This window comes from Carcharhinus amblyrhynchos, chromosome 7 (assembly GCF_965287045.1).
Source record: "Carcharhinus amblyrhynchos chromosome 7, sCarAmb.v2.hapA, whole genome shotgun sequence".
Classification (NCBI taxonomy): domain Eukaryota; kingdom Metazoa; phylum Chordata; class Chondrichthyes; order Carcharhiniformes; family Carcharhinidae; genus Carcharhinus; species Carcharhinus amblyrhynchos.
The window spans coordinates 119,730,228-119,752,248 of NC_137330.1; the positions used below are offsets into that span (position 1 = coordinate 119,730,228).

The 22,021-nt window shown below is 43.7% G+C and overlaps 1 protein-coding gene across 9 annotated transcripts in view; it reads right to left on the bottom strand.

The window, feature by feature from the left end:
* Positions 1-22,021, bottom strand: part of LOC145345245 (serine/threonine-protein kinase MRCK alpha-like) — a 545,867-nt gene that overhangs the window by 36,425 nt on the left and 487,421 nt on the right. For 5 of the 9 annotated variants that reach the window (XM_080193034.1, XM_080193032.1, XM_080193031.1 and 2 more), the window contains 4 exons: positions 20,425-20,561; positions 12,096-12,235; positions 11,132-11,213; positions 2,881-2,979 (listed from right to left, as the gene is read on the bottom strand). In XM_080193034.1, the coding sequence (XP_080049160.1) occupies positions 2,881-2,979; positions 11,132-11,213; positions 12,096-12,235; positions 20,425-20,561 (458 nt within the window). The remainder of the gene's footprint in view (positions 1-2,880; positions 2,980-11,131; positions 11,214-12,095; positions 12,236-20,424; positions 20,562-22,021) is intronic. The other 4 variants (XM_080193035.1, XM_080193038.1, XM_080193040.1 and 1 more) reach the window with 1 other exon arrangement.

Sequence of the window (22,021 nt, forward strand, 5' to 3'; positions counted from 1 at the left end):
CTAGTCCTCTGGCTATTTCAGGCAGATTTGACACAGAAACCTATTAATCAATTTTCCCATTTCAATGGCCACACACTTTGCTTTTTCACAGAGATGCCTAGTTTAAACTAAGCCTTTATTGCCAATATTTTGATACTCATTCATTGGAACATTAAAACCTTTTGCTAATATGCAAGAATGGAAAATAATCCACCTTGTTAGTCTCCAAGCTTTCTGTTATTTTCAGCTGCACTTTCTGAACATGCGATTAGATTAGCAGATTCATGCTCTAAATGAGCATTAAAACTGGCCTCAGTATCTTTAGGATTGGAAAGACTATGGATTGAACTAGTGACTTGTAAGCGAACAGAAGGTTACTCTTGGGTGGGTGCTGCCTGCTGCTGCAACAGCCGTTTGAGGAGAGGAGAAGACAAGATAGAGAGAAGAAAAGTGATTGCTGTAGCAATTGAAAAAAGGAAATTAAAAACAGAACTCTGAGGCTTGATCTCATTCTGCACCAACTTCTAATGGTGGCAGTGAGAAGAGGAATGAATTGTATTTATACAACACCTCGCATAAGCATGAGTCCCAAAATGTTTTATGGCCAATAAGCAATTTTAGAATGTAGTCATTGTCCTGATGTAGTGGATTCGCCTGCAATTAGCACATTGCAAACTCCCAGAAACAAAGAGATCAACTGGTCTGTTTTTGGTGTTGTTTGAGGGATAAACGTTCGCTGAATCAGTGGGGAGAAATTTTCTTTATTCCATGAGGTCTTTTACATTCACCAATTTTGACCTCTGAAGAAGCCCTGCTACTTCAGTCCTGGAAGAAAGCAACAAGCTAAGCCGAGATTTGTACTTATACATATAGTTGAATGTATGTTTTACATACAATGGAACGATCTAGTAGGATGCTACTTCCAGGGTATAATTTTTATTTTTAATTATCTCGGGTGCTAACAGTGACCTGGTAGACTCAGAGGAGTTGACTCTGCAAGGTGGTTAAAAATGCCTCATTATTTATTTAATGTATTAACGGTAAATGATAATAAACAGACAAATTCATGCTTTTGCTGCTAATAATCATCGTTTTTCACAACTACAGAAACGCCTTGGTCAACAAGTCTGATAAATGTTGAAAGATGAGATTTATAAGTGGTGGTATAATCACATCACTTCCTTAAAGAGTATTAAAATACATGTAGCCATTTTAAAAACTAATGTATTTCCAAAACCATTCCAGACTTATTAAGCAAAACAATGTTCTCACATTTATGATGCTACTGCTTCATGATGACATAATCACATGGTTTAATGACTACAGTTCGTGTTAGTACATGCAACATATAACAGAAACATGGCATCCTATCTCATACAGGCAAAATGTGCTGAATGCTCCCCCTTCTATTCTGTCATTTCTAACATACTTCATGGAGGTTGGGGGTTGCAAGAAAGAAGTAATTCAAATCACCCAGCTCCTGTCTCACCAATTACACCACAGTGTGGAACTGAATGCTTTCCCTCCCTCCATCTTCCCACATCACAATGAGAGTGATTAAACCAGGCACAGATTAATAATCCCATGTTAAAGTGAGTTTGATAATCCAAATCCAATCAGCATTAAGATTGCAGTCCTGATAAGATCATGGAAACTTTTCCAAAACAGATTTTCACAGAGCTCAGTAATTTAGATTAATGCTCTACTGGTAAATGTGAAATTTTCACTGTCACTTCCAGTGATCCAGGGAGGATCTTTCAACTTGTGCTATTCACACATCCCACAGGAAAGAGAGCCAAGGAAAATCTATGGCTCTGAAAAATATAGACTCCCTTCAGCGCAGGAGGCCATTTGGCCCATCAAGTCTACACTGACTCTCTGACAGAGCATCTTACCCAGGCTCCCCACCCTATCATTGTAATCCTGCACATTAACTCCACTCATCTCCCTAACCTAAACAACTTGGATACCAAGAGACAATTTGCCATGGCCAATCTGTCTAATCTGCACATCTTTGCACTATGAGAGGAAACCAGAACACCCAGAGGAAACCCACACAGACACAGGGAGAACATACAAACTCCACACAGTCACCCAAGGCCAGAACTGAACCCGAGTCCCTGGTGCTGTGAGGCAACAATGCTAACCACTGTGCTGTACATGGTCAATTTTCAGAGCCAGCTTTACTTCATCAATAACGGAACATCACTTATCCATGTCCCCATTAGCTGTACCCTCAAGTCAATTTGGAGGGATTGATGGTTAGTTGGAGTTGGGAGTCATCAGCACTTTTAAAACAAAGTGTTCCTGGGGCAATGGCATGCTGCTAAATCTGCTTTTACTGCACAGCCTTAGAAGCCCAAAGAAGCGGAGCTGAACTGCTGCAGTCCTTGTGGTCACGATACACTGCATCTTGATATTAGATAAAGAAATTCTTTTTGCTCTGGAAAAACTGATCATGCCAGATAAATTAATCTGAACCTGGGAATTTGGGAATTTTCAATTGTCTAGCAGGTTCCAGCATCAATCGTCATTAATGAATAACTGTGACCCCACTGCAATTGTCGTCTAGCGCAAAATACGATTTTTATTCATCAATAAACAAGTTCACTTGAAAAACAACTGCTCATGAGTTATGTGGTTGCAGTGCACTTGCGGAGAAAGAAAAATTAAATAAGGAAGGAAAAAAGACGTCCATGAAGTATTTTAAGAAGTCTTGTTCAGTCTTAGTTCTATTCTGGGGAAGAGTAAGAGAAGCATCATATTCAGTTCTGGTCTAGAGTGGGTAAGTAGTCCTTAGAGGGTGTACCTCACCAAGGAGTACATACCAGGGGTTGCAAAGATGTGGAACTGTCATCTCCCTGAGGAAGGAGCAGCATTAATTGTACAGAGTAAAAATACCTTAATATGCGTCGCAGTTTTACGATCGCGTGTGGAATGGAGTTTCGGGGTCTGTTTAATGGGCCCAACCCACCTACCAGGTTCTGCTGTAAGCGGAACCTAAGGCAGAGAAGAGAAAAGCTATATCAGAGGTCTACCTGTCAGAAGGGGTTGAACTACCACAGCCCCTTTGCCAAAGATGGGGATGAAAAGAGGAAGAAGGGTGAATGTAGAAATGGGTCCAAAATATGATGACGGCCCACTATCACAAAGATTTGTTACTTTTCACAGCCAGTGTAACCAAGTGATACAACTGAGAAATGGTGATAGTTTTCATAGTAAGGGAATATACTCAGGCAATAATAAGAACATCCTCAGACCAATATCTGATTGTCTGATTGACAATCTTCTCCAAAGAAGACCAAACAAACAATAAGTTGGATCAGGCAGAAAACTATGGTGGCAGCAGGCAAAACATTACAGTGACAAAAATGTAATACCTGGGGACAGAATCAAAGTCTATTGACATGGAAGCTATCTCCAGTGTAGAACACGCACACGTGGGCTTGCATGATAATAATAAAGACAGTGGCTTGATGGTAATGTCGCTGGGCTAGTAATCCAGGAGGCCCAGGCTAATGTTCTGTGGTTAAGGGCTAAAATCCCACCACAGCTGCTGGTGGAATTTATATTTAATTAATAAACTGAAATTAAAAGCTAATCTCAGTAATAGTGATGATGAAACCATTGTCAATTGTCGTAAAAACCCACCTGGTTCACTAATGGTTTTTAGGGAAGGAAATGTGCCATCCTTACCTGGTCTGGCCTACATGTGATTCTGCCGCATTGCAATTAAAACTTTACTGTCCTCTGATCTGGTGTGGCAACCCATTCAGTTCAAGGGCTGATAGGAATGGGTAACAAATACTGGCTTTGTCAGCAAAGCCCTCATCCCATGAAAAAATTTTAAAAAGTAGTATTCATATTTCAATTTGAGTTATTGTGCATTAGTATTAAACTACAGTATGTATACCACGCCCCAAACTTCTTGCCACAACTCACTTAGATCAGATCCATTGACCTCACTATGAGAATTATTCCATATCAACATAAAGATGTTATTATTGCTCTCTAGTCAGTTTGAGTTGAAGAATTATTGTTCATCACAAAATACCAGGAAAGCAGGTATAAGGCCAAAGTCTGGCTAAATTAGACAATATAATGTGATACTTAGTCCCATATTGGTTGGCTTCTGAACAGCTGATATCTAAGCCGAGGGAAAGGGTGGACTTTTTGGTCATCTGGACTGTTGCCAGAGCTGAGGATGAGCTTCTTCACTTTGGTGAGGAACTTTGAAGCAAGCCAGGGAAACTGAAGTGAAAATAGTAGTGTTCTATTACATTTACTTAAAATAAACAATGAAGAGGGTGGGGCTTACTGAAGATTAAAAAAGGAAATTTTTTCCGTAGAGGTGGAAGGAACAGAGGAGATGCTATTGATTTTCACAGAAGCACTTATATGGGTTAATTTATAAATAGCAGTATAATACTGAAACATTGGTGAGCATGTAGTGAAAGAGATAGTGGGACTCCAATAGTATTCCAACTTTCTAGGAAAGTCAGAGTGTAAATAATAAAGGTTTTGATCACAATCTCTTAAAGTCTCAATGGACTTTAGCAAGGCCTTTGACAAGGTGCCGCATGGTAGGTTGTTGCATAAAGTTAAATCTCACGGGATCCAGGGTGAGGTATCTAAATGGATACAAAATTGACTTCTTGACAGAAGCCAGAAAGAGTTGTCTTTCAGATTATGACCATGGGTGTGCCTCAGGGATCAGTGCTGGGCCCACTGTTATTTGTCATTTATATTAATGATTTGGATGAGGATACAGGGGACATGGTTAGTAAGTTTGCAGATGACACCAAGGTTGGTGGCATGGTGGACAGTGCGGAAGGTTATCTCCAAATGCTGTGGAACCTTCATCAATTGGGCGAGTGGGCTAACGAATGGCAGATGGCGTTCAATTTTAGGCAAATGAAACGCGATGCATTTTGGTAGATTGAACCACAGCAGGATTTACTCAGTTAATGGTTGGGCGTTGGGGAGAGTTACAGAACAAAGAGATCTAGGGATACATGTTCATAGCCTCTTGAAAATGGAGTCACAGGTGGACAGAGTGGTGAAGAAGGCATTCGGCATTCTTGGTTTCATCGGTTAGGACATTGAATACAGGAGTTGGGATGTCTTGTTAAAGTTGTACAGGACATTGGTAAGGCGACACTTGGAATAATGTGTGTAATTCTGGTCACCCTATTATAGAAAGGATATTATACCCTATTATAGAAAAGTTGGCAAGTGCGAGGTGGTCCACTTTGGTAGGAATAATGGTAGGAAGGATTATCACTTACGTGGTGAAAAACTGCAGCAGGCGACGGTGCAGAGGGACCTTGGGGTCCTTGTGCACGAGTCACAAAAACCCAGCTTGCAGGTGCAGCAGGTGATCAGGAAGGCGAATGGGATGCTGGCCTTCATAGCGAGGGGGATTGAATATAAAAGTAGGGAGGTCTTGCTGCGGCTGTATAGGGCATTGGTGAGGCCGCAGCTGGAATACTGTGTGAAGTTTTGGGCGCCGCACTTACGCAAGGATATTTTGGCCTTGGAGGCAGTGCAGAGGAGGTTTACTAGGCTGATGCCGGAGTTGAGGGGGTTGAGCTATGAGGAGAGGCTGAATAAACTAGGCTTGTACTCGTTAGAGTTTAGAAGAATGAGGGGAGATCTCATTGAGACATATAAGATGATGAATGGGATGGATAGGATAGAGGTGGAGAGACTCTTCCCGCTCAGAAAGGATAATAGGACTAGGGGACACAGCCTCAAGATAAAGGGGGGTGCGGTTTAGAACGGAGTTGAGGAGGAACTTCTTCACTCAAAGGGTGGTGAATCTCTGGAGTTCTCTGCCCGTTGAAGTGGTGGAGGCTACCTCGCTAAATACTTTTAAGACGTGGGTTGATGGGTTTTTGATAAGAGAGGGGATTAAGGGTTATGGGGAGAGGGCGGGAATGTGGAACTGAGCCACGACAGATCAGCCATGATCTTATTGAATGGCGGGGCAGGCTCAAAGGGCTAGATGGCCTACTCTTCTCCTATTTCTTATGTTCTTATATTATTAAACTAGAAAGAGTGCAGAAAATATTTACTAGGATGCTACTGGGACTTGATGGATTAAGTTATAAGGAGAGGCTGAATAGACTGGGACTTTTTTCTCTGGAGCATAGGAAGCTGAGGGGTGACCTTAGAGAAGTCTATAAAATAATGAGGGGCATAGACAAGGTAGATAATCAATATCTTTTCCCAAGGATAGGGGAGTCTAAAACTAGTAGGCAGAGGTTTAAGGTGGGAGAGGACAGATACAAAAGTGTCCAGAAGGGCAATTCTTTCACACAGAGGGTGGTGAGTGTTTGGAACAAGCTGCCAGAGGTAGTAGTAGAGGTGGGTACAATTTTATCTTTTAAAAAGCAGTTAGACAGTTACATGGGTATGATGGGTATTGAGGGATATGGGCCAAATGCAGGCAACTGGGATTAGTTTAGGGTTTGAAAAAAAGGGCAGCATGGACAAGTTGGGCTGAAGGGCCTGTTTCCATGCTGTAAACCTCTATCACTCTATGACATTTGGATCTGGAAAGATTGCAAATGTAACACTTTTGGTTCAAAAGGGTTAAACCAGATAACAATCATCCCTCCAGTCTAACATTGTTAGCAGGTGGGCTTCTACAGACTATAATATGGCACAACAGGAATTCAGATATGGAAATCTTTAAAAATGGCAGAAAAGGTTAAGTTAGAAAACATGGTATCCTCGATTTTATCATGTGGGGTATAAGATTATGACAGAAAAAAATCTGATGGGGAGAATTTTAGAAATCATTGGTTAGGATAGAATTGGAATACTGTATTTAGCTTTGGTAACTGCTTTAAGAAGGATATCAAGGCCAGGAAAAGGGTGTAGGAGAAATTCACTAAGATGCTATCAGGGTTTAGACCAGTGATGGGCAACCAAGGCTAGTGAATGGGCTGTGTGAATGGCCCTCCTTCAACTCAGGGGTGCAAGATTTGAAATTGGGCACATTTACTAACTATGACCCTTGGATAAGATTGAATACATTTAATACATGCTGAATATTTTATAAAGTTATAGAAAATTCTTCACCATTCGTATATTACTATAGCTGTCATCAACATTAAGAGGTAAAAACATTTATGCTTGATTGAACACAGAGGGAACACACGACTCTCACAGTCAATGTTGTGTGCAATCAGCATGCCCCTACATGTGTACTTGCTTTACATGCGTGTCACTTCAGCTATACCAGTAGGAAAAAAGCTACACGGATGGAAATGAATATAATATGGTAACTTTTTGACTAAGGTCAACAAGATCTGGTGTGGGCTGCATGCAGAATCCTGAGTTGTCCACCACTGGTTCAGAAGGTTAAATTACAGGTGGAGGGCCGGGTTTCATAAACATGGCTTGTATTTCTTTGAGTATGAGAGATTGTGGAAAGATCGAATCAAGTTATTTTAAATCATTAAAAAGTAAATGTAGACAAATTATCTTCTCTGATTGGGGAATCGAGAGGGAAGAACAAATTCTTAAAATCAGTGCTGGCTAGTTAGGAGTGAAATCTGGAAGCACTTTTCCACAGGAGGTGTAACGGAAATCTGGAATGTTCTTCAGAAAAAGGCAATGGATGTTGAGACAATTGAAGCTTTTCAAGGTTGAAATCAATAAATTTTATGCAACATAGTGAGTTACTGGAGTAGAGACAGACGACATTCATGGTCTAATTGATTGGCAGAACAGCCTTAAGGGGCTGACTTTACTATTCCTGTTTTAATGTGCATTCTATAAGCATTATGAAATTATGAGGTGAGAAAACTGGGGCACTTTTCACTAGGATATAAAAATTTAGAGGCAATTCCACTGTTTATGCTGAAACTCACAGGCTTACATTAGAGGTATAGTGGGTGAATAACCCTTTGTTGTTCAGTTGATCACATTTACTGAAGGCATTACCGAACATGATGTTGTTTATAAACAGGGCAATCACTGACACAAAACTGTTAGGCACACTAACAGGCGCCAATTACTTGATCCTCAAACACACGTGGAGCAAGTGGTGATGGTGGGAGGTGACATAATGAAGGAAAGAACAATATGAACCACGGGGCAGATCATCTTTTAGCAGTACTGACAGGAGCCTGGGAACAGCTCACCTTTCTTTTCGCCATGGTATATGACATGCAAGGAATCTAGAAGACACAGGAAATAACCCTGCTGCCATTTCAAAAGAGCTGATTTACAAAGACATTAAGGCTGCAAACATAGTGCTTCACGTCACACAGACAAAACAAGCAATTCACAATTAAGGTGGCTTGGTTAACATGAGCAATGGTTGCAGATAAAAAAATGCTTTTTGGGTGATCCCTTACTGAGACAGTGTGCCATAAAATGGGAAGACGTAGATACATGTCAGACAAAGGGAGAACATTTATAATTATATAGTACTCCATCAATTTCTAACACTTAGATAAGAGCAGGTTTCCATTTCCTCAGTTCAAGTAGGGTTTTCCCACTGTTTTTTGAGGCAGAATAAATCAAATTGTGGAAGTTTTGCATTGCAGCAGAATGATCCTAAAGCCAGACCCCAGTGCTAGGTCAGCAGCTAGGCCTATACAAAGTAAACTAATGCAATTCAGGTTGACTCTGCTTCTGATCTTCATAAAGGAAGGTGGGGGTATAAACCAGGGCTCCAGTTAGCACTTCATACGTGCTCTCCCCCGACAATGTGGCTAACATCAGGAAGTCAACACATGCAGACTGCAGGCATGAACCCTGAGCAGGGCATTATTTGACTGTAAGCTCCCACTTCAAAGTAAATCAACCACAAATTCAGCACTTATTGGTACACGTTAGCAATTTGTCCTAATTCTATGAGCTTTATTCATGTCTTTTGGGCTTTAACACAACTGAGAAACCCAGATGGTGAAATCACAAATAACCTCTATAGCAATACTGCAATGTACAGGAAATTAATGTTTATTCAGGTATCTATGGGAATTCTTAAGCTATTAGAAAAAGGTAGATTCCATTATCTTACAGGAAAATAGCACCTCCTTGCTACAGCTAATTTAAAGTCTTGTGCTCGTGATTCACTGAGCACTTAACTAGTGCCACTCCAACCTGCACCACTGTAGCTATTTTATCCCAAAGGGAGGAACCAATAGAATCAGTAACATGACTGGTGTAGAGGGTGAGGAAGAGAGAGAGTAGAAATAGGGACCAAGTGTGAGAGAGACAGTGGCATGAAGCAGAAAGAGAAAATGCAGAAAGTGGAGCAAGAAGCAGGAAAGAGAAAAGGAAAAGTAAAGGAGAATTGGAGAGACAGAAGGCATTGCTAGAGAGGGTGCAAACAAAGGGAAAATTAGGGACAGACAATTACAATAATGGAGACGTGACATTATGACAGAGGAGAGAGAACATAAATAATAGGATTAGCAGTAGGCCAAAGGCCCATAAATATTGAGAATGAAAGGAGAAGAAAGGATGTTTGAGGTGAGGGATGCCGTTAGTGTCCCTGCTGAATTCACCTGTGGGAAGTGCACCCATCTCCAGCTCCTTAAAAACCGCGTTAGGGAACTGGAGCTGGATGAACTTTGCAACATTCAGGAGGCAGAGGTGATTGATCATAGCTAAGAGTTTCAGGGATTTGGGACTCTAAAAAATGAAAATAGATGGGTGACAGTGAGAGGGCCTTCTGGCTAAGATCAAGCGTAGTATCGACATGCTGCGCTTGGTCGAAGTCATTAGGTTACATTTTAGCTTCATTTGAAGCAACTTTTTCAAGTGGCATCTCGGCCGTTTGGCTAAGATGCAAATGAGATCAAGCCTTGGAGGAGGAGCTACACCTACTCCAATCAGCTTGGGTCATGTAGATCATCCCAAGACAGGTGGTGAGAGCCCTGTCTTGTCAGCTTGGATTGGGAATGTCTCAACTTGTGGAGACTCTGAATTGGATTTGATTTGATTTGATTGGATTGGAATAAAGTTTAAAAAAAAGAGCCGTGGGGTTACGCTGCAACTATACCGGATGTTGGTGAGACCACATGTGGGATATTGTGTTCAGTTCTGGTCACCTCATTATAAGAAGGATGTGGAAGCATTGGAGAGAGTGCAGAGGTGATTTACCAGGATGCTGCCTGGTTTGGAGGGTAGGTCTTATGAGGAAAGGTTGAGAGGGCTGGGGCTTTTCTCTTTGGAGTGGAGGAGGATGAGAGGTGACTTAATAGAGGTTTATAAGATGATGAGAGGGATTGATAGAGTGGATGTGCAAAGACTATTTCCTCGGGTGGATGTAGCTGTTACTAGGGGGCATAACTATAAGGTTCATGGTGGGAGATATAGGAGGGATGTCCGAGGTAGATTCTTTACTCAGATCGTGGTTGGTGTGTGGAATAGACTGCCTGCTGTGATAGTGGAGTCGGACACTTTAGGAACTTTCGAGCGGTTATTGGATCAGCACATGGAGCACTCCAGAATGATAGGGAGTGGGATAGCTTGATCTTGGGATTGGACATAGCTCGGCACAACATTGAAGGCTGAAGGGCCTGTACTGTGCTGTAATGTTCTATGTTTCTATGAAAGGAAATGCATAGAGAAAACAATGGGGGAAATGAGGACGGAATAGATAGTAAAAGACAGTATGAACTAACAAAGAAAATGATTGAAATGGGCCCAGAGGGACCTAGCTGCTAAAAGAAGCCTAGTGTCTGGGCCAAGAACCTTGAGGGAGCTATGAATTATGCTCCAGCGAATCTTGGGTCAATGTGGGGTCCCTGTGTTCTTATATCTTTTTCTTAATGTATTTCTAGTTCAGTTATAGTGGGGAAAACACAGTGGGAAAGCATCCATTAAAAAGAGGAAAAGTAAACAATTGTAACAGCAACATATAGAAATAATCTGATAAAGGTACAGGAAACTGCATTGTTAGAGTAACAAATATAAGAATTAATAAATGCACTGCAATGTTTGAAAGGCTTTAAACAATGATTATTTAAATAAGCCATCAAACGAGGGAAGCCCCAAAGTAACAAGACATTCTGATGATAGGGTTTCACGGTAATCCCTCTGTCATTTATTAAAATTGTCCCTCTGCTGTTGTTAAAGCCTTTCCTCCCCTCCCACCTCAGGATATAGCGACACTACCACTTACCCTGAAGATACAGGGGACATCCTTCCTATTGGCGTGGATAACATCAGAAGCTAATACAGAGCTAACTGAAAACTCTTCATCCCTGGGGGAAATTAAAAAGAAAATACTTTTTTTTTAAGAAAACAAAACAACAATATTCTGCCCTTACCGATATCTCACTGATCTGCTGACAGTGTCAGAGGGCAAAGAAGAATCCATTATCAGGCTGCCTTCAAGGGCCAGCAGCAAACAGAAGGCATGGTAGCAAACTGCATTTGTGCTCTGGTTATTTGTAAATGCAAATTCTGCATCTTTTGATTAAAAGACTTGGGAACAGACTGAACAGCGATGAAAATTAATTTAACAGAAATATTCACATTGTCTTTAAAAAGACATTCGTATAATGAATTTCACAATCTCAGGATGTCCCAAAGCACTTCACAGCCAACAAGATGCTTCCTTGAAGCACAAGTCGCTGTTGTAATTAAGAGACATTGCAACCAATTTGTGCACAGCAAGTTCCTTCAAACAGCATGGAAATAATGATCAGTTAATCTGTTTTAGCGATGTTGATTGAGCAGGGATATATTGGTCAGGATACTGGGGAGAAATGCACTACTCTTACTCGAAAAAATGCCTTATGCTATTTTAAATTCACCTAAGAGGGTTCCAGGGCCTTAGTTTAACACCTCATTCGAACGACTGCACTTCAGACAGTGCCACGCTCCCTCAGTACTGCACCCGAGTTATCAGCCTAGATTTTTATGCTCATGTCTCTGGATTGGGACTTGAACACACAGCCTTCAGACTCAGAAGATGGAAGTATTAGCAACTGAACAATAGCTGATGCTAAAAGAGGAATGGGTATCAGCAGAGTATCACTGATAGGGAAACACTTTCTCTACATGGGAATTGGCTAGGGTCCCTGCGAACAGAATAAAACAGCAGGTCACTACACACAAGAGGAAGAGTTACTTGCACATACCTCATGTCAATAACTTGGCTAACCACCACACTTGGCTGAGAAGCCTTTCCTTCTGCTATTTCGTACAAAAACAATTTGAAATCGCAGACTACGGCTAGTGCCCTCTGCCAGCCTTTCTTCACTCCAGCAGGTTTAGGTACCTAAAAGAAAACATTTGTATATTTTGACAGATAATCGTTTGGTTGTACAGAACTTGAGTACCGCTGAAAAAAACGGACATGCTGTTGAAGCTTTGGTCTTGTACTCATCAGGACAGTTTGCAAGAATACCAAATGTAAAGGGAACAATTTATACTGCAAGAGAAGAGAGTGCTGAGTAGTAAGCAAATGGACTTGGAATGGTAAAGGCATTGCCATGGAGAAAGCATCAGGGAACAGTTAACTGCCAAGCCTTTATTTAAATTCAAAACAGGCAGGTTGGTTTTAATTGGTCAAGGCAGCATTCATGGGGAACATAAGAAAATAAGAAATAGGAGCAGGAGTAGGCCATCTAGCCCTTTGAGCCTGCCCCGCCATTCAATAAGATCATGGCTGATCTGTCGTGGCTCAGTTCCACATTCCCGCCCTCTCCCCATAACCCTTAATCCCCTCTCTTATCAAAAACCCATCAACCCGCGTCTTAAAAATATTTAGCGAGGTAGCCTCCACCACTTCAACGGGCAGAGAATTCCAGAGATTCACCACCCTTTGAGTGAAGAAGTTCCTCCTCAACTCTGTTCTAAACCACCCCCCCCTTTATCTTGAGGCTGTGCCCCCTTGTCGTACTATCCTTTCTGAGCAGGAAGAGTCTCTCCACCTCTATCCTATCCATCCCATTCAGCATCTTATACGTCTCAATGAGATCTCCCCTCATTCTTCTAAACTCTAACGAGTACAAGCCTAATTTATTCAGCCTCTCCTCATAGCTCAACCCCCTCAACTCCGGCATCAGCCTAGTAAACCTCCTCTGCACTCCCTCCAAGGCCAAAATATCCTTGCGTAAGTACGGCGACCAAAACTGCACACAGTACTCCAGCTGCGGCCTCACCAATGCCCTATACAGCCGCAGCAAGACCTCCCTACTTTTATATTCAATCCCCCTCGCTATGAAGGCCAGCATCCCATTCGCCTTCCTGACCACCTGCTGCACCTGCAAGCTGGGTTTTTGCGACTCATGCACAAGGACCCCAAGGTCCCTCTGCACCGTCGCCTGCTGCAGTTTTTCGCCACGTAAGTAATAGTCCTTCCTACCATTCTTCCTACCAAAGTGGACCACCTCACACTTGCCAACATTAAATTCCATTTGCCATTTCCTGGCCCATTCGCCCAGCCTATCTAGATCCTTCTGCAGACTCTCCCCACCCTCCGCACAATTTGCCATTCCACCAATCTTGGTGTCATCAGCAAATTTCGACACCCTACACTCGGTTCCCTCCTCCAGATCATCTATATAAATGGTAAATAGCTGAGGCCCCAGCACCGACCCCTGGGGCACTACACCAGTCACCATCCGCCAATCCGAATAGCACCCATTGACCCCCACTCTCTGCCTCCTATTTGACAACCAATGCTCTATCCACGCTAACACCCTACCCCCAACTCCATGTCCCCTGACCTTCTGCAATAACCTCTTGTGAGGTATGTTGTCAAACGCCTTCTGAAAATCCAGAAAGACCACATCCACCGGCTCTCCTCTATCCACCGCCCTAGACACATCCTCATAGAACTCCAGTAAATTTGTCAGACACAACTTCCCTTTAACGAAACCGTGCTGCGTCTGCTCTATCAAGCACTTTCTCTCAAGATGCCTCGCTATTTCCTCCTTGATGACGGATTCTAACATTTTACCTACAACAGACATTAAACTAACCGGCCTATAATTCCCCGCCTTTTGCCTGGCACCCTTCTTAAACAACGGCGTAACATTAGCCGTTTTCCAATCTTCCGGCACTTCCCCGGAATCCAGCGACGTCTGGAAAATAACCACCAAGGCATCCACTATCACCTCCGCCAATTCTTTCAGAACCCTCGGATGCATTCCATCCGGTCCTGGGGACTTGTCCACAATCAGCCCCTCCAGTCTGTTAAGCACCACCTCTCTAGTAACAGTAATGTGATTAAGACCCTCCAGTCCTACCACCCTTCCATCTCTAACACCTGGCAAATTATTCACGTCCTCCTCCGTGAAGACAGAAACAAAAAAGTTATTCAAGACCTCAGCCATATCCCCATCCCCTACCACTAAGTCCCCCTTCTCATCCTCTAAGGGACCAACGTTCACCCTAGCCAGCCTCTTCCTTTTTATATATTTATAAAAACTCTTGCTATCCTTTTTTATATTAAGCGCTAGCCCAGCTTCATAGTTTCTCCTACCCTTCTTTATCAACTTCTTTGTCAATCTTTGTTGACATTTAAACCTCTCCCAATCCTCTTCTCGCCCACTACTCTTAGCTACTCTAAACGCCTCTGCTTTTAATTTAACACTTTCCTTCACCTCCTTCGTTATCCACGGCTTATTACCTCTCCTCCTACGGTCCTTTTTGACCATCGGAATAAATTTCTGCTGAGCACCAAGAAAGATCTCCTTAAAGATCCTCCACTGCTCCTCAGCAGACTTACCTTCCAACGCGCTCCCCCAGTCCACATTCGCCAATTCTTCTCTCATCCTACCGTACTCCCCTCTGTTCAAACAAAGGACGCGTGTCCGGGAACCCACTTTCTCCTCCTCCATCTAAGGGGGGGTAGCTACAGGACGGATGTCAGGGGTAGGTTCTTTACCCAGCGGGTGGTGAGGGATTGGAATGCCCTGCCTGCTGCGGTTGTAAATGCGTCTAGTTTGGGGGTGTTTAAGAGATCTCTGGATAGGTTTATGGACGAAAAGGGATTGGTATAGGCTAGTGGGTCATTGTTTTTGTAACTGGTCGGCGCAACATCATGGGCCGAAGGGCCTGTTCTGCGCTGTAATGTTCTATGTTCTATCTGCACCAGAAACTCCACCATACAATGATCGCTCTCCCCAAGAGGAACCTTCACCACAAGGTCCCTAATTCTACTCGCCTCATTACATAACACCAGATCCAAGATAGCTCGCTCCCTCGTCGGCTCCAATACACACTGTTCCAGGAAACTATCCCGGCAGCATTCCAAGAACTCCTCCTCGAGCCCACCGCGTCCAACATGGGTCGACCAATCTATATGTAGATTGAAATCCCCCATAACTACGGCCGTCCCATTCCTGCACGCCGCACTTATTTGCGCGTTAACAGCCCGCCCCACCTCCAGATCATTATTATGGGGCCTATAGACGACACCCACCAGCGTCTTCCTCCCTTTGCTGTTCCTAATCTCTACCCACAACGATTCCACTTTCTGCTCCTTGGCTCCAATATCATCCCTTGCTACCACCCTGATGCTGTCCTTAATCAGCAGAGCTACGCCCCCCCCCCCCCTTTTTCCTCTCGCCTATCCTTCCTAAACACTTGATACCCCTGGACATTCAGCTCCCAGTCCCTGTCACCTTGCAGCCACGTCTCTGTAATGCCCACCAGATCATATCCATTTGTGCCGATCTGTGCCACCAGCTCATCCACTTTATTCCGAATGCTTCGTGTATTCAGATAAAGTGCCTTCATCCCAGCCTTCACCTGGACCCTATTTGCCGTAACGCCACCAACCATACTCATGCCGCCTACTCCCTCTATTATTGGGACATCCTCGGCCTCTTCCCTTACCTGTACCCTCTCCTTAACTCTAGACCCCGTAATGTCACCTACCCTCGCACCCTCCCCCCCACTAATTAGTTTAAAGCCCTGTCTACAGTCCTCTTTACTCTATTCGCCAGCACTCTGGTCCCAGCACGGTTCAGACCCAACCCATCCCGCCTGAACAGGTCCCACCTACCCCAATACTGATGCCAATGCCCCATAAATGCAAACCCATTGCTCGACAGACTGGAGGGGCTGATTGTGGACAAGTCCCCAGGACCGGATGGAATGCATCCGAGGGTTCTGAAAGAAATGGCGGAGGTGATAGTGGATGCCTTGGTGGTTATTTTCCAGACGTCGCTGGATTCCGGGGAAGTGCCGGAAGATTGGAAAACGGCTAATGTTACGCCGTTGTTTAAGAAGGGTGCCAGGCAAAAGGCGGGGAATTATAGGCCGGTTAGTTTAACGTCTGTGGTAGGTAAAATGTTAGAATCCGTCATTAAGGAGGAAATTGCGAGGCATCTTGAAGGGAATTGCTTGATAGGGCGGACGCAACATGGTTTCATTAAAGGGAAGTTGTGTCTGACAAATTTACTGGAGTTCTATGAGGATGTGTCTAGGGCAGTGGATAGAGGAGAGCCGGTGGATGTGGTCTTTCTGGATTTTCAGAAGGCGTTTGACAAGGTACCTCACAAGAGGTTATTGCAGAAGGTCAGGGGACATGGAGTTGGGGGTAGGGTGTTAGTGTGGATAGAGGATTGGTTGTCAAATAGGAGGCAGAGAGTGGGGGTCAATGGGTGCTATTCGGATTGGCGGTTGGTGACTAGTGGGGTGCCCCAGGGGTCGGTGCTGGGGCCTCAGCTATTTACCATTTATATAGATGATCTGGAGGAGGGAACCGAGTGTAGGGTGTCGAAATTTGCTGATGACACCAAGATTGGGGGAAAGGCAAATTGTGCGGAGGGTGTGAAGAGTCTGCAGAAGGATCTAGATAGGCTGGGCGAATGGGCCAGGAAATGGCAAATGGAATTTAATGTTGGCAAGTGTGAGGTGGTCCACTTTGGTAGGAAGAATGGTAGGAAGGACTATTACTTACGTGGCGAAAAACTGCAGCAGGCGACGGTGCAGAGGGACCTCGGGGTCCTTGTGCATGAGTCGCAAAAACCCAGCTTGCAGGTGCAGCAGGTGGTCAGGAAGGCGAATGGGATGCTGGCCTTCATAGCGAGGGGGATTGAATATAAAAGTAGGGAGGTCTTGCTGCGGCTGTATAGGGCATTGGTGAGGCCGCAGCTAGAGTACTGTGTGCAGTTTTGGGCGCCGCACCTGCGCAAGGATATTTTGGCCCTGGAGGGAGTGCAGAGGAGGTTTACTAGGCTGATACCGGAGTTGAGGGGATTGAGCTATGAGGAGAGGCTGAATAAACTAGGCTTGTACTCGTTAGAGTTTAGAAGAATGAGGGGAGATCTCATTGAGACGTATAAGATGATGAATGGGATGGATAGGATAGAGGTGGAGAGACTCTTTCCGCTCAAAAAAGACAGTAGGACTAGGGGGCACAGCCTCAAGATAAAGGGGAGGCGGTTTAGAACGGAGTTGAGGAGGAACTTCTTCACTCAAAGGGTGGTGAATCTCTGGAATTCTCTGCCCGTTGAAGTGATGGAGGCTGCCTCGCTAAATATTTTTAAGAAGCGGGTTGATGGGTTCTTGATAAGGGAGGGGATTAAGGGTTATGGGGAGAGGGCGGGAAAGTGGAACTGAGCCACAACAGATCAACCATGATCTTATTGAATGGCGGGGCAGGCTCGAAGGGCTAGATGGCCTACTCCTGCTCCTATTTCTTATGTTCTTATGTTCCTATGTTCATTCCTCCCACACCAATCCCTGAGCCACCCATTCACTTCCTTAATCCTGTCAACCCTACGCCCGTCTGCACTCGGTTCAGGCAGTAGTCCAGAGATAACCACCTTGTTGGTTCTACTTTTTAATTCCATTCCCAGCTTCTCATACTCCCTCCCCAGATCCTCAGTTCGCACTTTGCCTACGTCGTTGGCACCCACATGTACCACAACGACCGGATTCTCACCCTCCCACTCCAGGTTCCTCTGCAGCCCAGATGCGACGTCCCGGACCCGAGCACCAGGCAGACCACACACCCTTCTGTGCACTTTGTCATTGTGACAAAGGACAGTGTCAATACCCTTCACCCCACTATCCCCAATCACTACTACGTTCCTTTTCACCTTCTCCTTACCTATGTCCTGCTGCATCACTGTACCGTGTGCAGTTTGCTCACCGACCTCACCTCCCTCGTCCTCATCCAGACTGGAAGCAAGAACCTCAAACCTGTTATGCAGATTGAGAGGCTGAGGCCTCCGCTCCCCACCCCCCTTCCTCCGCTCCCCACCCCCCTTCCTCCTCTCGGCAGCCCCCTCTTGTTCCTGACCGTTAGAGTTAGCCAGTCTAGAGGGGGTGGGTGTCACTTGCACCCCATTGACACTTGCACCCTCTCTCCCCCTGATGAGCCTCTGTGTCTGTAGCTCAGAGGCCAGCTCATCTACCTTGAGCTGGAGCTCCTCCAGCAACCTACACTTACTGCAGACATGGTCACTGAGAAGGACCCTGGGGTCCACCAGTTCCCACATCATACAGAAACAACACATCACATGCCCCTCCATTATTCGCTTAGTAGTATTGAAAATTTCCACACGAACTTACTTGGCCCTTTTTCTCTCAAGCCCTTTTGATATTAAGCCCTAGTAGCTCACTCTGCTTCCCTCTCACTCCACTGCCCGCTCCGATGCTGCCCGCTGTCTATACCAGGCCTCTTTTTAAACCTGGCGCTGATTTAAAGCTTGCTGGGCCACAACTCCCTTCTAACCACTCCCTTAGAATTCTTAAAGCGGTAAATACAAAAAGCCTGCAAAAATGCTTTTAAATGATTTAAACAGTTCTACAAGGAACAAAGTGCTTTAAACTTATTTAAACAGGTTTTTAACAGGTAAATTCTTATCTCTCTCTCTGCTCCTTCACTCCTCTGCTCCAGCAAACAATGAATCGAGGAATGGTGGTCTCCCAAGCTCTTGTTTAATTGAAAAAGGCACAAAGCATGGGATATGGCACAGTCATGTAGAGACCAATCACAGCCCACTTGCCAACCAACTCTTTTCTCTTGCAGTATAAATTGTTGTTTCCTTTACAACTGGTATTCTTGTAAACTGTTCTGATGAGTTAAAGATGAAAAGTTTTGAGGCAATATTTTGAAAGATAGAAAGAAGGATACAAGGGTATTTGAAGTGCTTGGATGGATTATATGAAGGGCATAGAAAGATCAGTTGTACAACTAACCTACATCACACCCTGGTGTCTGAAACATCTTGAACAAATACTTTCTCCTCCCTTCCTTCCCACTCCTGCAGCCTTACCATCTCTGCCCCCCTCTAATAAGCAAATAATAAATTACAGGAGAAAATCATCAGCTTTATGCCACCTTCCCTTAAAAGTGACAGAATTGCTTTGCTTCTGGATGCTGAGTAATCTGATCACTGTCTGTACAATTCCCATTGCATGACCATAAGTGGATACTGACAAGCATTGCTCCACACTCTGTGATGATGGGAAATATTCAGCGGGTCAGAAATATGCAGTGAACTGGTTAGAGGGTTCCTGGCAACCATCGGTAGATGCGTTAATGAGGATAAAAAGCTGGTGGTTGGGATTTAGGCTGGGAGCAAGCAGGAAGGCAAAGTTTATCACCAAGAACACATGGGGAATTTCTTTTTAAATCACCAATACTTCGAAGTGTTTAAAAAGTTTTAAATAATTTTGCTGGTTTCAGTGCCGATTTCACCTTTCCTTGACTGAACTACACACTATTTTTCTTGTTACCTGAATAGTTTGATAGCTGGCAATGACCCAATGATCAATGTGCTTTTAGGCTGATTGATTGGGTACTAAATTGTCCCTAAATTGGACCTCCCTGATCCTCGCACGTTAGGCGTAGACTAAAATCATGAATAGGTCACTGAGACAGTAGGACGGCGGCGCGGGCTCGTTGGGCCGAAGGGCCTGTTTCCCGTGCTGTGTTGTTCTTTGTTCTTTGACCCAATGAGACTGTGCAAAAATAGCAAGGTGGGCAAGAGAATCTAATCTTTTTAATAAGATAGTGAGAGTGAAAGGGCATTCACACCTGTACTATACTGATAAATGGTATTGTAGGATCTTCAACGTCTATTTGAACAGCCACAAAAGGTTTGATTATCTCTCTCTTCTCTCAGATGGGACCTCTGGCAATGATACACTACTGCAACGGAATGTCAATGTGGATCATGTACCTACGTCTAGGGATTGACACATTTCTACATAGAGGTGACTGTGCCAACAACTGAAAACATCTGAAACAACAGAGCGGAACAAGTACCTCAATAAATTGTAAGGTCTTCCAATGAAATATACATCAAGGTTTTCTGACTTTTTACCCCAATTAAAACTTCAATGTTTATAAGGAATAATATTTAGCTGCAAGAAATTATGTGTTCTAAATACAGTACCATAAATGTGACTTCTTTTAGTGATGACAGAAGAGTAATTACCGGTTTCTTGCATACAGCTGGACCTGTGAAGCATAGCTTTGTGCTGTTTCTCTCTTACCCGAACATGACCCTCATAGGCTGTGCCGATGCCTCTCTGCGGGTCGATCCCCAGTGGTCCCTTTGTTTGGTCAGGTGGAATGGGGCACACGGCTGGTGCTTTGTCTGCGCAAGTCACATGGCACGAGAATCCACACACTGAAAATGAAGCAGCAACTTAAATCAATGAAACAACCCTGTGACCAAAAATAACAATCTTTGATGTGATAAAACCTCCCAAAGCATTTCAAGGAAGCACTTTCAATTGAAGTTTGATGGGTTATGTGACCAAAATTCTTGATCAGAAAGAAAGGTTCTAACATGTGACTTAAAGGAGCAAAGAGAGGTAGACAACATTTTAGGGAGGCAATCAGAGCTTAAGCAGCTTACAGCAGGATATCAATGATAGAGCGATTAAAATCAGGGATGTTGAACAGACCAGAATTGAAGGAGTGTAGATATTTTGTATATCTATGGGCTCAGAGAAGAATATACAAATAGGAAGCTGCAACAGGGTTTTGAAAACAAGGATGAGAATTTTAAAATCAATGCATTGATTAATTAGAAGTCAATATAGGTCAGTGAGTACAGGGGTGATGGGTAAATGGGGTCGGGTGCGAGATAAGATATGGGTAGCAGAGTTTCGGATGAGCTCAAATTTCCATTGGGTGCAAGTTGAAATACCAACACAAAGTGCCTCCTCTCATCAAGTGCGGCTGTAACATCTCGTCTCTTATTATCTCGGCATAAGTGCAAGATGACAGCGATTGAGAGGTTTAACAATACAAGAAGTCTTAATCACATAATTGAAAGAAAACATGCAATTATAGTAACTTATTACATTTCTCAGATTTTCTCATCTCAGAACCTTTCACATAATGAATCTGCAGAATCACAGAATTTTTACAGTGAAAGAGGAGACCATTTGGTCCATCGTATCTGCACCGGCTCTCCAAAAGAGCACTGTGACTTGCTGCCATCCCCTTGCCTTTTTCCCATATCACTGCACATTGTTTCTATTCAAGTAATCATCTAATACCCTCCTGAATGTCTCGATTGAACCATAATTACATTTCCAGGCAGTGCATTCCTGACCTGAATCACTTGCTGTGTGAATTTTGTTTTTCCTATCAGATTTGCTTCTTCTGTAAATCATTAAACCTGTGCTCTTGCTCTGTCAATCTTTTATGAGCAGGAACAGTTTCTCCCTCTCTATGCTGTCCAGCTCACTCACAATTTTGAACGTCTCTATTAAATCTCCTCTTAACCATCTCCTCTCCAAGGAGAACAGTCCCAACCTCTCCAATCTATCCTCATAACTGAAGTTTCTCATCCCTGGAACCACTGTTATAAACTGAAGGGCCTGTTTCCAATCTGTAAACCACCACTTTTACAATCTTCCCCCAACTTCTTTCTGATAGTGTAGCACCCAGAACTGTACTCCAACTGACGTCTAACTAGTGTCCTGTAAAAGTTCAGCATAACCCCCTTGCTCTTCTACTCTATGCTCCTATTAACAAAGCCCAGAATTTTATGCTTTATTAACTGCACTCTCCACCAATCCTGCCATCTTTAATGGCTTTTTAAAGATTAATTCACAGGATGTGGGTGTTGCTGTG